The sequence below is a fragment of the Cherax quadricarinatus genome, unplaced genomic scaffold (assembly GCF_038502225.1).
Source record: "Cherax quadricarinatus isolate ZL_2023a unplaced genomic scaffold, ASM3850222v1 Contig50, whole genome shotgun sequence".
Lineage (NCBI taxonomy): Eukaryota > Metazoa > Arthropoda > Malacostraca > Decapoda > Parastacidae > Cherax > Cherax quadricarinatus.
In genome coordinates, this window is record NW_027195076.1 from 83,694 (window position 1) to 99,271 (window position 15,578).

The window sequence follows — 15,578 nt, forward strand, 5'->3', positions numbered from 1 at the left end:
ATTTTATCATTCTTGCCTTTAGATATCAATTTACATTCAGGCTCCAGGCAATGCCCCCTCACCTCCCTATTTGTAAGTTAAATTTGCTTAACATAAAAAATATTCACACTTTTACTATGCATACTCTGTATACAGGACATTGATTAGAAACTAACCCAGGGCTTAAACTCGTTCTGGAGAAATGAAACAAAATATGCAGTGTTTACTTTCATGATATACCACGTGTCCGACTCGACCTGTTTAGAAATTCCATACAAATGAAAGACCCAAAAATATGGAACTTTCTGTCTGAAAATACCAAAAGTTGACCATCTGCCAACACCCTTAGCCCTTTCACTGTCTCCTACATAGATCTACATCATTGTTTTATGAGCTTTCACTAGGTCTACTTCAGTTATTGTGATGGCCTAAACCATGACCAATCATTCTTGGTTATATAGAGAAGAAGAAAAACTTTATAAAACTGGGATACTTAAATGTGCGTGGATGTAGTGCGGATGACAAGAAACAGATGATTGCTGATGTTATGAATGAAAAGAAGTTGGATGTCCTGGCCCTAAGCGAAACAAAGCTGAAGGGGGTAGGAGAGTTTCAGTGGGGGGAAATAAATGGGATTAAATCTGGAGTATCTGAGAGAGTTAGAGCAAAGGAAGGGGTAGCAGTAATGTTAAATGATCAGTTATGGAAGGAGAAAAGAGAATATGAATGTGTAAATTCAAGAATTATGTGGATTAAAGTGAAGGTTGGATGCGAGAAGTGGGTCATAATAAGCGTGTATGCACCTGGAGAAGAGAGGAATGCAGAGGAGAGAGAGAGATTTTGGGAGATGTTAAGTGAATGTATAGGAGCCTTTGAACCAAGTGAGAGAGTAATTGTGGTAGGGGACCTGAATGCTAAAGTAGGAGAAACTTTTAGAGAGGGTGTGGTAGGTAAGTTTGGGGTGCCAGGTGTAAATGATAATGGGAGCCCTTTGATTGAACTTTGTATAGAAAGGGGTTTAGTTATAGGTAATACATATTTTAAGAAAAAGAGGATAAATAAGAATACAAGATATGATGTAGGGCGAAATGACAGTAGTTTGTTGGATTATGTATTGGTAGATAAAAGACTGTTGAGTAGACTTCAGGATGTACATGTTTATAGAGGGGCCACAGATATATCAGATCACTTTCTAGTTGTAGCTACACTGAGAGTAAAAGGTAGATGGGATACAAGGAGAATAGAAGCATCAGGGAAGAGAGAGGTGAAGGTTTATAAACTAAAAGAGGAGGCAGTTAGGGTAAGATATAAACAGCTATTGGAGGATAGATGGGCTAATGAGAGCATAGGCAATGGGGTCGAAGAGGTATGGGGTAGGTTTAGAAATGTAGTGTTAGAGTGTTCAGCAGAAGTTTGTGGTTACAGGAAAGTGGGTACAGGAGGGAAGAGGAGCGATTGGTGGAATGATGATGTAAAGAGAGTAGTAAGGGAGAAAAAGTTAGCATATGAGAAGTTTTTACAAAGTAGAAGTGATGCAAGGAGGGAAGAGTATATGGAGAAAAAGAGAGAGGTTAAGAGAGTGGTGAAGCAATGTAAAAAGAGAGCAAATGAGAGAGTGGGTGAGATGTTATCAACAAATTTTGTTGAAAATAAGAAAAAGTTTTGGAGTGAGATTAACAAGTTAAGAAAGCCTAGAGAACAAATGGATTTGTCAGTTAAAAATAGGAGAGGAGAGTTATTAAATGGAGAGTTAGAGGTACATGTATTGGGAAGATGGAGGGAATATTTTGAGGAATTGTTAAATGTTGATGAAGATAGGGAAGCTGTGATTTCGTGTATAGGGCAAGGAGGAATAACATCTTGTAGGAGTGAGGAAGAGCCAGTTGTGAGTGTGGGGGAAGTTCGTGAGGCAGTAGGTAAAATGAAAGGGGGTAAGGCAGCCGGGATTGATGGGATAAAGATAGAAATGTTAAAAGCAGGTGGGGATATAGTTTTGGAGTGGTTGGTGCAATTATTTAATAAATGTATGGAAGAGGGTAAGGTACCTAGGGATTGGCAGAGAGCTTGCATAGTTCCTTTGTATAAAGGCAAAGGGGATAAAAGAGAGTGCAAAAATTATAGGGGGATAAGTCTGTTGAGTATACCTGGTAAAGTGTATGGTAGAGTTATAATTGAAAGAATTAAGAGTAAGACGGAGAATAGGATAGCAGATGAACAAGGAGGCTTTAGGAAAGGTAGGGGGTGTGTGGACCAGGTGTTTACAGTGAAACATATAAGTGAACAGTATTTAGATAAGGCTAAAGAGGTCTTTGTGGCATTTATGGATTTGGAAAAGGCGTATGACAGGGTGGATAGGGGGGCAATGTGGCAGATGTTGCAAGTGTATGGTGTAGGAGGTAGGTTACTGAAAGCAGTGAAGAGTTTTTACGAGGATAGTGAGGCTCAAGTTAGAGTATGTAGGAAAGAGGGAAATTTTTTTCCCAGTAAAAGTAGGCCTTAGACAAGGATGTGTGATGTCACCGTGGTTGTTTAATATATTTATAGATGGGGTTGTAAGAGAAGTAAATGCGAGGGTCTGGGCAAGAGGCGTGGAGTTAAAAGATAAAGAATCACACACAAAGTGGGAGTTGTCACAGCTGCTCTTTGCTGATGACACTGTGCTCTTAGGAGATTCTGAAGAGAAGTTGCAGAGATTGGTGGATGAATTTGGTAGGGTGTGCAAAAGAAGAAAATTAAAGGTGAATACAGGAAAGAGTAAGGTTATGAGGATAACAAAAAGATTAGGTGATGAAAGATTGGTTATCAGATTGGAGGGAGAGAGTATGGAGGAGGTGAACGTATTCAGATATTTGGGAGTGGACGTGTCAGTGGATGGGTCTATGAAAGATGAGGTGAATCATAGAATTGATGAGGGAAAAAGAGTGAGTGGTGCACTTAGGAGTCTCTGGAGACAAAGAACTTTGTCCTTGGAGGCCAAGAGGGGAATGTATGAGAGTATAGTTTTACCAACGCTCTTATATGGGTGTGAAGCGTGGGTGATGAATGTTGCAGCGAGGAGAAGGCTGGAGGCAGTGGAGATGTCATGTCTGAGGGCAATGTGTGGTGTGAATATAATGCAGAGAATTCGTAGTTTGGAAGTTAGGAGGAGGTGCGGGATTACCAAAACTGTTGTCCAGAGGGCTGAGGAAGGGTTGTTGAGGTGGTTCGGACATGTAGAGAGAAGGGAGCGAAACAGAATGACTTCAAGAGTGTATCAGTCTGTAGTGGAAGGAAGGCGGGGTAGGGGTCGGCCTAGGAAAGGTTGGAGGGAGGGGGTAAAGGAGGTTTTGTGTGCGAGGGGCTTGGACTTCCAGCAGGCATGCATGAGCGTGTTTGATAGGAGTGAATGGAGACAAATGGTTTTTAATACTTGACGTGCTGTTGGAGTGTGAGCAAAGTAACATTTATGAAGGGATTCAGGGAAACCGGCAGGCCGGACTTGAGTCCTGGAGATGGGAAGTACAGTGCCTGCACTCTGAAGGAGGGGTGTTAATGTTGCAGTTTAAAAACTGTAGTGTAAAGCACCCTTCTGGCAAGACAGTGATGGAGTGAATGATGGTGAAAGTTTTTCTTTTTCGGGCCACCCTGCCTTGGTGGGAATCGGCCAGTGTGATAATAATAATAAAATAAATATTTTTATCCAAGAAATAGGGTAATACTGTAATTTTTTGTGTGGTGGATTAAAAATGGAGGCCAACTGTTATACAGGAGAGGCCTGAGAACATGATCAATGAACAGAGGAAAGGTTGCTGTAGTGGCTGGAGTGCCTATAGTGTGTATTTTGGACTCTGTTTTTAATTAACCCTTTCACTGTTAGGATCCCTGAAATAAAAAGTGCTGACAATGTTGGTAATTTTTTTTTCTTATACTTGTGCACACTCTCTACAGAGGTCTTAGGTCTTAGACAGAGATGTGTAATGTCACCATGGTTGTTTAATATATTTATAGATGGGGTTGTAAAGGAAGTAAATGCTAGGGTGTTCGGGAGAGGGGTGGGATTAAATTTTGGGGAATCAAATTCAAAATGGGAATTGACACAGTTACTTTTTGCTGATGATACTGTGCTTATGGGAGATTCTAAAGAAAAATTGCAAAGGTTAGTGGATGAGTTTGGGAATGTGTGTAAAGGTAGAAAGTTGAAAGTGAACATAGAAAAGAGTAAGGTGATGAGGGTGTCAAATGATTTAGATAAAGAAAAATTGGATATCAAATTGGGGAGGAGGAGTATGGAAGAAGTGAATGTTTTCAGATACTTGGGAGTTGACGTGTCGGCAGATGGATTTATGAAGGATGAGGTTAATCATAGAATTGATGAGGGAAAAAAGGTGAGTGGTGCGTTGAGGTATATGTGGAGTCAAAATACGTTATCTATGGAGGCAAAGAAGGGAGTGTATGAAAGTATAGTAGTACCAACACTCCTATATGGGTGTGAAGCTTGGGTGGTAAATGTAGCAGCGAGGAGATGGTTGGAGGCAGTGGAGATGTCCTGTTTAAGGGCAATGTGTGGTGTAAATATTATGCAGAAAATTCGGAGTGTGGAAATTAGGAAAAGGTGTGGAGTTAATAAAAGTATTAGTCAGAGGGCAGAAAAATGCCTGCACTTTAAAGGAGGGGTTTGGGATATTGGCAGTTTGGAGGGATATGTTGTGTATCTTTATATGCGTATGCTTCTAGACTGTTGTATTCTGAGCACCTCTGCAAAAACAGTGATAATGTGCGAGTGTGGTGAAAGTGTTGAATGATGATGAAAGTATTTTCTTTTTGGGGATTTTCTTTCTTTTTTGGGTCACCCTGCCTCGGTGGGAGACGGCCGACTTGTTGGAAAAAAAAAAAAAAAAATTATTGACACTGGTTTCAATAATAGGAAAAAAAAAAAATCTTAAATGTAATAAATTTAACATCATTTGCAACTTGGCTAATCCTCCTGGCATTCAATTGTTCATCACTTTTGTACACTTTTATTGATAAATATATAAAGTTATACAGACAAATATGTAATAGATAACTCTTAATTCCTGTTGTAATGTTTCTTTAGAGAGATGACATCACCACTCAGTAATGCAGACACCCTGACCTCTGACCGATACGAAAGCCACCTGCTGGAGTTATTAAATTCCAGTCATGCCCATGTGATCTCACTCACCAAGGAAGACATTAATGCCTGTGCATTAAATGAATCCACTACCAATTTGAAGCTAGTCTTTGATGACAAGTAAGTTCTATCATTTAAATACTAACAATCCAAAACAAACAATGCACATGCACAAACCATACGAATAATCCTGGCCACATCATGGCCTGTGAGCTGGGTAAAACTCATTTGCTCATTCAATATGATACAATGAATCATCACTCAGAAGAGAAAGTAAATCTAAATATCAACAATATAATCAAATTAAGTGTTAAACCTGACAGGGTCAGACCTAGATATTGTCTCACGAGCTAAAGTACATTAGCCAAAGATCCACATGTGACTCAGGTCATGGTTTGGCCATGCCTACTTCGTACCTCTTTGATGATGGCATATACTCTGTGATTATTATTATTATTGCCTTTATGGGGAGTGTTAAACCTATGAAGGTCATACAGAGCCTGTGAAGGTGGTAATCTAGTTCTATCCAGGGAAAGGGACGATGGGTCTGATTCCTTATATCAAGAACCCTTTACTAGCATCAAGGTATTGTTGAGACAATAAATGCTTATGTACCATCCAAGGGAATACCTTGATATTGGATAAAAGTTCTACCCAGGAATTGGAGTTATCTTCTCCTTGGATCAAACGCAGTTACGTCCCAAAACCCCATTAGAGTTAATGCTCCCCCATAATTATTAAAATAACAAAAGTATGCATTGGTATCACATTGTATAATAGATTCCGCTTGGACTGGAACATCATTTAATGATACAAGACAAACTTGATTTGAAATTATAAAAATAAAAAAATACTAAATAAAATTTTGACTTTATACAGGCAGTCAGTTTACGTTGTACCCTACATGGAGCTGGACATGACAGGATTCGGTGGCATGAAGATTCTATGTCGATGTTTTGGACTCTTCTATGACGATCATTCCTCACCACGAGGACTGCACCGAGGGCTGTTACGGTGAGATATGTGCTCTTGTTCCTACCCTTTGTGGGCCCCTGGCTCCCTTGCAGTGCTCCTCTTTCTTAGTCTTTGACTGACCCCACTACTACCTCTACAACTACCTCTCTTCTTCCTTTTCCTACTACCTCTCTTGTCCCATCCCTGTCTGCTGGCCTCCATATACTCCCTCCCTTCTCTCCTTTATGTTTGTGTGACTTTGTAAATGGTCCAAGTCGGACCAAGATAAGATAAGATAAGATTTCGTTCGGATTTTTAACCCCGGAGGGTTAGCCACCCAGGATAACCCAAGAAAGTCAGTGCGTCATCGAGGACTGTCTAACTTATTTCCATTGGGGTCCTTAATCTTGTCCCCCAGGATGCGACCCACACCAGTCGACTAACACCCAGGTACCTATTTGCTGCTAGGTGAACAGGACAATAGGTGTAAGGAAACGTGTCGGAATTTCCACCCGCCGGGAATCGAACCCGGGCCCTCCGTGTGTGAAGCGGGAGCTTTAGCCACCAGACCACCGGGCCACTTGACATTGTCATAAGGTCCTCTCTGTGTGCGGGTTATTTGTGTATTGTTCCATTCACAATATTGTGCCTTTTTGTTATTTATTTGCAAAATTAAGTAGATGTTTGTACATGCTAACTGTTAATCATCCAATAATGAGGTTTAGAAAATAGTACAATTCCCTGCTTTTCATTTATGGTACATATTTCATATTTTCATCTTTCATCACCTAGGTGATGAAAGATTGGATATCAGATTGGAGGGAGAGAGTATGGAGGAGGTGAATGTATTCAGATACAGTGGACCCTCGACCAGCGATGGCATCGATTAACGATAAATCTGACTAGCGATACATTTTATCGCAAAAATTTTGCCTCGATTAGCGCTAAAAAACTCAACCAACACTATTCGTTCCGTCTGAGACGCTTCCACTTCTGGCCAGTGTTTACAAGCCACCACGGTCGCTTCCAAGCATACAATTGGAACATTTCATATTATCACAGCCTTTTTAGTGATTGCACCTGCAAAATAAGTCACCATGGGCCCCAAGAAAGCTTCTAGTGCCAACCCTACAGCAAAAAGGGTGAGAATTACTATGGATTATGTATTGGTGGATAAAAGGTTGATGGGTAGGCTCCAGGATGTACATGTTTATAGAGGGGCAACTGATATATCGGATCATTATTTAGTTGTAGCTACAGTTAGAGTAAGAGGTAGATGGGAAAAGAGGAAGGTGGCAACAACAAGTAAGAGGGAGGTGAAAGTGTATAAACTAAGGGAGGAGGAAGTTCGGGTGAGATATAAGCGACTATTGGCAGAAAGGTGGGCTAGTGCAAAGATGAGTAGTGGGGGGGTTGAAGAGGGTTGAAATAGTTTTAAAAATGCAGTATTAGAATGTGGGGCAGAAGTTTGTGGTTATAGGAGGGTGGGGGCAGGAGGAAAGAGGAGTGATTGGTGGAATGATGAAGTAAAGAGTGTGATAAAAGAGAAAAAGGTAGCTTATGAGAGGTTTTTACAAAGCAGAAGTGTTATAAGAAGAGCAGAGTATATGGAGAGTAAAAGAAAGGTAAAGAGAGTGGTAAGAGAGTGCAAAAGGAGAGCAGATGATAGAGTGGGAGAGGCACTGTCAAGAAATTTTAATGAAAATAAGAAAAAATTTTGGAGTGAGTTAAACAAGTTAAGAAAGCCTAGGGAAAGTATGGATTTGTCAGTTAAAAACAGAGTAGGGGAGTTAGTAGATGGGGAGATGGAGGTATTAGGTAGATGGCGAGAATATTTTGAGGAACTTTTAAATGTTAAGGAAGAAACAGAGGCAGTAATTTCATGCACTGGTCAGGGAGGTGTACCATCTTTTAGGAGTGAAGAAGAGCAGAATGTAAGTGTGGGGGAGGTACGTGAGGCATTACGTAAAATGAAAGGGGGTAAAGCAGCTGGAACTGATGGGATCATGACAGAAATGTTAAAAGCAGGGGGGATATAGTGTTGGAGTGGTTGGTACTTTTGTTTAATAAATGTATGAAAGAGGGGAAGGTACCTAGGGATTGGCGGAGAGCATGTATAGTCCCTTTATATAAAGGGAAAGGGGACAAAAGAGACTGTAAAAATTATAGAGGAATAAGTTTACTGAGTATACCAGGAAAAGTGTACGGTAGGGTTATAATTGAAAGAATTAGAGGTAAGACAGAATGTAGGATTGCGGATGAGCAAGGAGGTTTCAGAGTGGGTAGGGGATGTGTAGATCAAGTGTTTACATTGAAGCATATATGTGAACAGTATTTAGATAAAGGTAGGGAAGTTTTTATTGCATTTATGGATTTAGAAAAGGCATATGATAGAGTGGCAGATGTTGCACGTATATGGAATAGGTGGTAAGTTATTAAATGCTGTAAAGAGTTTTTATGAGGATAGTAAGGCTCAGGTTAGGGTGTGTAGAAGAGAGGGAGACTACTTCCCGGTAAAAGTAGGTCTTAGACAGGGACGTGTAATGTCACCATGGTTGTTTAATATATTTATAGATGGGGTTGTAAAGGAAGTAAATGCTAGGGTGTTCGGGAGAGGGGTGGGATTAAATTTTGGGGAATCAAATTCAAAATGGGAATTGACACAGTTACTTTTTGCTGATGATACTGTGCTTATGGGAGATTCTAAAGAAAAATTGCAAAGGTTAGTGGAGGAGTTTGGGAATGTGTGTAAAGGTAGAAAGTTGAAAGTGAACATAGAAAAGAGTAAGGTGATGAGGGTGTCAAATGATTTAGATAAAGAAAAATTGGATATCAAATTGGGGAGGAGGAGTATGGAAGAAGTGAATGTTTTCAGATACTTGGGAGTTGACGTGTCGGCGGATGGATTTATGAAGGATGAGGTTAATCATAGAATTGATGAGGGAAAAAAGGTGAGTGGTGCGTTGAGGTATATGTGGAGTCAAAAAACGTTATCTATGGAGGCAAAGAAGGGAATGTATGAAAGTATAGTAGTACCAACAATCTTATATGGGTGTGAAGCTTGGGTGGTAAATGCAGCAGCGAGGAGACGGTTCGAGGCAGTGGAGATGTCCTGTTTAAGGGCAATGTGTGGTGTAAATATTATGCAGAAAATTCGGAGTGTGGAAATTAGGAAAAGGTGTGGAGTTAATAAAAGTATTAGTCAGAGGGCAGAAGAGGGGTTGTTGAGGTGGTTTGGTCATTTAGAGAGAATGGATCAAAGTAGAATGACATGGAAAGCATATAAATCTATAGGGGAAGGAAGGCGGGGTAGGGGTCGTCCTCGAAAGGGTTGGAGAGAGGGGGTAAAGGAGGTTTTGTGGGCAAGGGGCTTGGACTTCCAGCAAGCGTGCGTGAGCGTGTTAGATAGGAGTGAATGGAGACGAATGGTACTTGGGACCTGACGATCTGTTGGAGTGTGAAGGGATTCAGGGAAACCGGTTATTTTCATATAGTCGGACTTGAGTCCTGGAAATGGGAAGTACAATGCCTGCACTTTAAAGGAGGGGTTTGGGATATTGGCAGTTTGGAGGGATATGTTGTGTATCTTTATATGTGTATGCTTCTAAACTGTTGTATTCTGAGCACCTCTGCAAAAACAGTGATAATGTGCGAGTGTGGTGAAAGTGTTGAATGATGATGAAAGTATTTTCTTTTTGGGGATTTTCTTTCTTTTTTTTTGGTCACCCTACCTCGGTGGGAGATGGCCGACTTGTTGAAAAAAAAAAAATGAAGAAAGAGATCATTGCTAAGTATGAAAGTGGAGTGCATATCTCCGAGCTGGCCAGGCTGTACACAAAACCCCAATCAACCATCGCTACTATTGTGGCCAAGAAAACGGCAATCAAGGAAGCTGTTCTTGCCAAAGGTGCAACTATGTTTTCGAAACTGAGATCGCAAGTGATAGAAGATGTTGAGAGACTGTTATTGGTATGGATAAAAGAAAAACAGATAGCAGGAGATAGCATCTCTCAAGCGATCATATGTGAAAAGGCTAGGAAGTTGCATGACGATTTAATTAGAAAAATGCCAGCAACTAGTGGTGATGTGAGTGAATTTAAGGCCAGCAAAGGTTGGTTTGAGAGATTTAAGAATCATAGTGGCATACATAGTGTGATAAGGCATGGCGAGGCTGCCAGTTTGGACCAAAAAGCAGCTGAAAAATATGTGCAGGAATTCAAGGAGTACATAGACAGTGAAGGACTGAAACCTGAACAAGTGTTTAATGGTGACACTGACAATGTTGTGAAACACTTTAGGAATGTCATAAAGTAACGGGAGGTACAGGCCTCTATGGGCAGATATGTTGTGCGACAGAGGTCCAGTGACTCTCAAGCTGGTCCTAGTGGCATTAAAAGAAGAAGGGAAGTAACCCTGAAAAAGGACTTGCCACCTCAAGTCCTAATGGAAGGGGATTCCCCTTCTAAACACTAAGACCATCAACACACTCCCCTCTTCCCACCCCATCAATCATCACCAGATCTTCAATAAAGGTAAGTGTCATGTAACTGTGCATGTCTTCTTCAGTTTGTGTGTATTAAAATTAATATTTCATGTGTTAAATATTTTTTTTTTCAATACTTTTGGGTGTCTTGCACGGATTAATTTGATTTCCATTATTTCTTATGGGGAAAATTAACTTGACTAACGATTATTTTGACTAACGATGAGCTCTCAGGAACGGATTAATAGCGTTAGTCGAGGGTCCGCTGTATTTGGGAGTGGACGTGTCAGCGGATGGATCTATGAAAGATGAGGTGAATCATAGAATTGATGAGGGGAAAAGGGTGAGTGGTGCACTTAGGAGTCTGTGGAGACAAAGAACTTTGTCCTTGGAGGCAAAGAGGGGAATGTATGAGAGTACAGTTTTACCAACGCTCTTATATGGGTGTGAAGCATGGGTGATGAATGTTGCAGCGAGGAGAAGGCTGGAGGCAGTGGAGATGTCATGTCTGAGGGCAATGTGTGGTGTGAGTATAATGCAGAGAATTCGTAGTTTGGAAGTTAGGAGGAGGTGCGGGATTACCAAAACTGTTGTCCAGAGGGCTGAGGAAGGGTTGTTGAGGTGGTTCGGACATGTAGAGAGAATGGAGTGAAACAGAGTGACTTTAAGAGTGTAGAGTGTATCAGTCTGTAGTGGAAGGAAGGCGGGGTAGGGGTCGGCCTAGGAAAGGTTGGAGGGAGGGGGTAAAGGAGGTTTTGTGTGCGAGGGGCTTGGACTTCCAGGAGGCATGCGTGAGCGTGTTTGATAAGAGTGAATGGAGACAAATGGTTTTTAATACTTGACGTGCTGTTGGAGTGTGAGCAAAGTAACATTTATGAAGGGGTTCAGGGAAACCGGCAGGCCGGGCTTGAGTCCTGGAGATGGGAAGTACAGTGCCTGCACTCTGAAGGAGGGGTGTTAATGTTGCAGTTCAAATGTAGTGTAAAGCACCCTTCTGGCAAGACAGTGATGGAGTGAAAAATGGTGAAAGTTTTTCTTTTTCGGGCCACCCTGCCTTGGTGGGAATCGGCCAGTGTGATAATAAAAAAAAATAAAAAATTTGTATTTTAAAAATGGTAATTGATTTTGCATAATACATTTCATGATGCCAATTTTAATTCTATGATAAATGCTATTCAGCATTTGATATTTAAGAAAGCTTTAAGAAAAAAACTCGTTTGATATTGGCTTTTTTAGAATTAATAACCTCTTTTGCCAGTAGTAGATTTAAATTGTTATAGACCATAATCTTTAAGAAACATGTTTTGTACAGGAAAAACCCACGAGACTCATTTTGTGACTTTACCTGAAAATTTAGTCCTGAAATGGGAGATTTCATAGAAACGTGATCTGGTAGTAATTTTATTTTCTCACATCACACTGTTTCTGTTCATTTTATTAAATCTTTATCTAATAGTTTATGAACTAATTTTGTGTGTGAAGAGTGACCTGTGTCCACATCTAAACACACACTGATTAACATTTCAGTAGCTGTCCTGGAAGCTTGATAGTAACACCATATATATGGTCATTGTATTCCATACAAATAAAACACTCCATTAGTTTGAACTCAGCTAGAAGTGTTGTATTGTTCTGATAACGTATTACCCATCCTTGTTGGCGTCTTAGTTATTTTTCTTGTGTATCTGTAATTAAAAACTTTGAGCATTTCTTTAACTTTGGGAATATGCTTGCTTGTGAAAATATATACTAATGAGCTTTGTTCTGTTAGTGTGTATACAGTACATGTATATGTGGACTGATAAAAGCTGTATTTAGTAATGTATAATCCAATATTCTGTCAAGGCATGTTGAAAGTGTAGATGTGCCAAAGTTTGTTCACTACTGTATTGCATTTTTTCATTATGAATTTTCTCACTAGATCCCAAACAAGGAATGAGCTAAATTAACTTTTATTTTGCAGGTTCAGTATGGAAGGAAATGAAGTAATTTTTCTAAGCAATAGAAACCAACACTTTGCAATGTCACCCTACAATACAACCACACTCAGTCTGCCGTAAATAATTCAAGTTATCCTGCGATAAATTGGTAGCGGGAAATATGGTGCCTGTATTCTGAGGGAAGAATAGGGATGTTGAAATTCAATGGATTATTTGAATTGTGATGTCTCTACACCTGGAACTAGAGCTAGGGAATGAGTTATGGTGAATGTGATTATTTTTTTGGTATTATCCTTCCTTAGTGGGATATGGTAGCTATTAAATAAAATGATACTACAGTATTAATGCACAAGATTCCATCTTTTCTTTTTTTCTAATTGTGTTAATAACTAAATTGCACTTTATAGTATTAAGAATTCCTATTTGTGATTAATAGAGGAGCATAAAAGTTGCCCCATTAAAGGCAGAGTTCATAACTGTTATTATAAGTTCTGTGTACTGAATGAGAGATGATGTTCATTAATATGACTTTTTAGTGTAGATGGTTGTTCTTTGATTATTGCTTGATGTGCTTTATGATCAACAACCTTATCATTTTTTTAAGAATTAAATTTTTCTCTCATCTCAATTTTATTCTGATAATTTAATGTGAAATAAGATTTATTATAAAGAAGTATCAGTTTAACAATTTGGTAGCTTAACTCAAATAATGACACTACTAAATAGGCTGTAAAATATTGGTAATGCATAGGACTTCAATCTTCATTAGTTTTAAGTTAGCAACCACACACAGCTGGATACAGCAAGTCCTTGCTTACAGTCATTTCATCATGACATTGATGAGAAAAAAAAAATATATTCAAAGCCAGGGCCCACTGTCTGTGTGGAGTTTGCAGATTCTCCCCATGTCTCATGGGTTTTTCTCCGGGTACTCCAGTTTCTTTACACATCCCAAAGATGTGCATGTTAGGTTAATTAGAATGTCTAAATTGTCCCAGTATGAGTGAGTGGGTGTGTGAGAGTGCCCCTTGCCATATTTGTTATTGAACTGTGGTGGTAGAAGGTGCTCCTTACAGTATTTGCTTTGCAAACATTTATTCCTTGATTTAACCCTGTTGCAATGAGTGTTAAAGGTGCACTGTGCACCCCTCAGTTAGCATGTGGTAAAATTGGTTTTGTTAAACATCATTTCACTTAAAGTTGCAGTTTCCAAGAACCTATCAGTGACGTTAAGCAAGGGTACTGTATATGAAATTGTTCCTGCTGTTACTAGCACTCCAGAACTGTATATCTAACTTGCACTTACCAGAGGTCATCAAGTTTAATGATTTTTAATATTGCTAAAGGATTATTTTTGTAGCATTGCTGTGCACAGTATACCGGTACCTCTGAATCAAAGGTTTTAATACTGCATACTTAGGTTTTCAAGGAACCAGTTTATGAAGACAGATGTTCATTAAATTTGCAAAAAAATTAGGTTTGTAACTCTACATCACTAATTATAACTTCATTGCAATTAAGGTTTGATGATGTGTACAGTTTTACTTTATTAAGTCATAAACTATAAATCTATTTTATATGATTAAACTGTAAAATCTAGAGTGAATTTACGTACAGTATTTATCAAAATAAATATTTATTATGCACAATGATTTTTTTTATTCCACAACTAAATTTGTTTAGATTATTTAGTCCCAGTAATCTTTCACAGAAGTGGCTGAAGCAATCATTCATTTTCCTGGATCAAACCACATTATCCTCTCATTCCCTATACCAGTGGTATTCATTGCGCGGCTCGCGAGCCACCAGCGGCTTGCAAGCCACTATTAATAACAAGATATGCAGGCTAATATTACCATGTCTAATTTTTCTCATTTACTATATTGCACTAGCAGCTCAGTACTACTTAATTTAGTTGAGTTACGCTGACTTGCAGTAGCTGCGGCTCTCTCAATCAATGTGTTTAACCGAAGTGGCTCTCTTGCAAAAATTAGTGAATAACACTGCCCTATACATTGACTATTGACTTAGATTGAATACTCTCCCATGAATATACTACATTAATAATATGCCATTAAGCAAATACAGGAGGGCCCCACCTATACAGCAGGTTAGGTTATGGGCTACTGCTGTATATCGAAAATTTCTGTAAAGCGAATCATAGCCTTTTTTCATTTTCAAATGCATATAAAAGCCTGATAACATGTTCACACCATCATATATTAAGTAAGCAATAGAGCTAAGCCTAAAAATTCATATACAGTATACACATTACTTCTTTCAAAGCACTGGCCATAACCCACCGAGGAGGGGTAGCCCAAAAAGAAAAACAGAAGTTTCTCTTTTTTAACTTTAGTAATGTATACAGGGGAAGGGGTTAGTAGCCCCTTGCTCCCGGCATTTTGGTCCCCTTTTATGACATGCATGGCTTACAGAGGAAGAATTTTGTTCCACTTCCCAATGGAGATAAGAGGAAATAAACAAGAGTGAGAACTAGTAAGAAAATAGAAGAAAACCCAGAGAAGGTGTGTATATATATATGTATATATATATGCTTGTATGTAGTATGTAGTAGGTTGGTAGACAGCAACCACCCAGGGAGGTACTACTGTCCTGCCAAGTGAATGTAAAACAAAAGCCTGTAATTGTTTTACATGATGGTAGGATTGCTGGTGTCTTTGGTCTGTCTCATAAATATAAAAGATTACAGGTATGTCTTGCTACTTCTACTTACACTTAGGTCACACTACACATACATGTACACGTTTATTTATACACACTCATCTGAGTTTTCTTTGATTTTATCTTAATAGTTCTTGGTCTTATTACTTTTCCTTTTATATCCATGGGGAAGTGGAATGAGAATCTTTCCTCCGTAAGCCATGCGTGTTGTAAAAGTCAACTAAAATGCCGGGAACAATGGGCTAGTAACCCCTTTTCCTGTAAAGATTACTAAAAAGAATAAAAAGAAGAAAATTGTCAAAGTGGGAAGTCTGAATGTGCGTGGATGTTGTGCAAATGATAAGAAAGAGATGATTGTGGATGTTATGAATGAGAAGAAGCTGGATGTCCTGGTTTTAAGTGAAACGAA

The 15,578-nt window shown here is 39.3% G+C and overlaps 1 protein-coding gene across 4 annotated transcripts in view; it reads left to right on the forward strand.

The window, feature by feature from the left end:
* LOC128686960 (protein O-linked-mannose beta-1,2-N-acetylglucosaminyltransferase 1) overlaps nucleotides 1–13,724 on the forward strand; it is a 63,791-nt gene extending 50,067 nt beyond the window's left edge. For 3 of the 4 annotated variants that reach the window (XM_053774273.2, XM_053774275.2, XM_053774274.2), the window contains 3 exons: nucleotides 5,054–5,230; nucleotides 5,990–6,124; nucleotides 12,511–12,748. In XM_053774273.2, coding sequence (XP_053630248.2) covers nucleotides 5,054–5,230; nucleotides 5,990–6,124; nucleotides 12,511–12,607 — 409 coding nt within the window. In that variant the 3' untranslated portion in view covers nucleotides 12,608–12,748. Of the gene's footprint in view, nucleotides 1–5,053; nucleotides 5,231–5,989; nucleotides 6,125–12,510 lie in introns of all 4 variants that reach the window. The other variant, XM_053774272.2, reaches the window with a different exon arrangement.
* The last annotated feature ends 1,854 nt before the right edge of the window (nucleotides 13,725–15,578 follow it).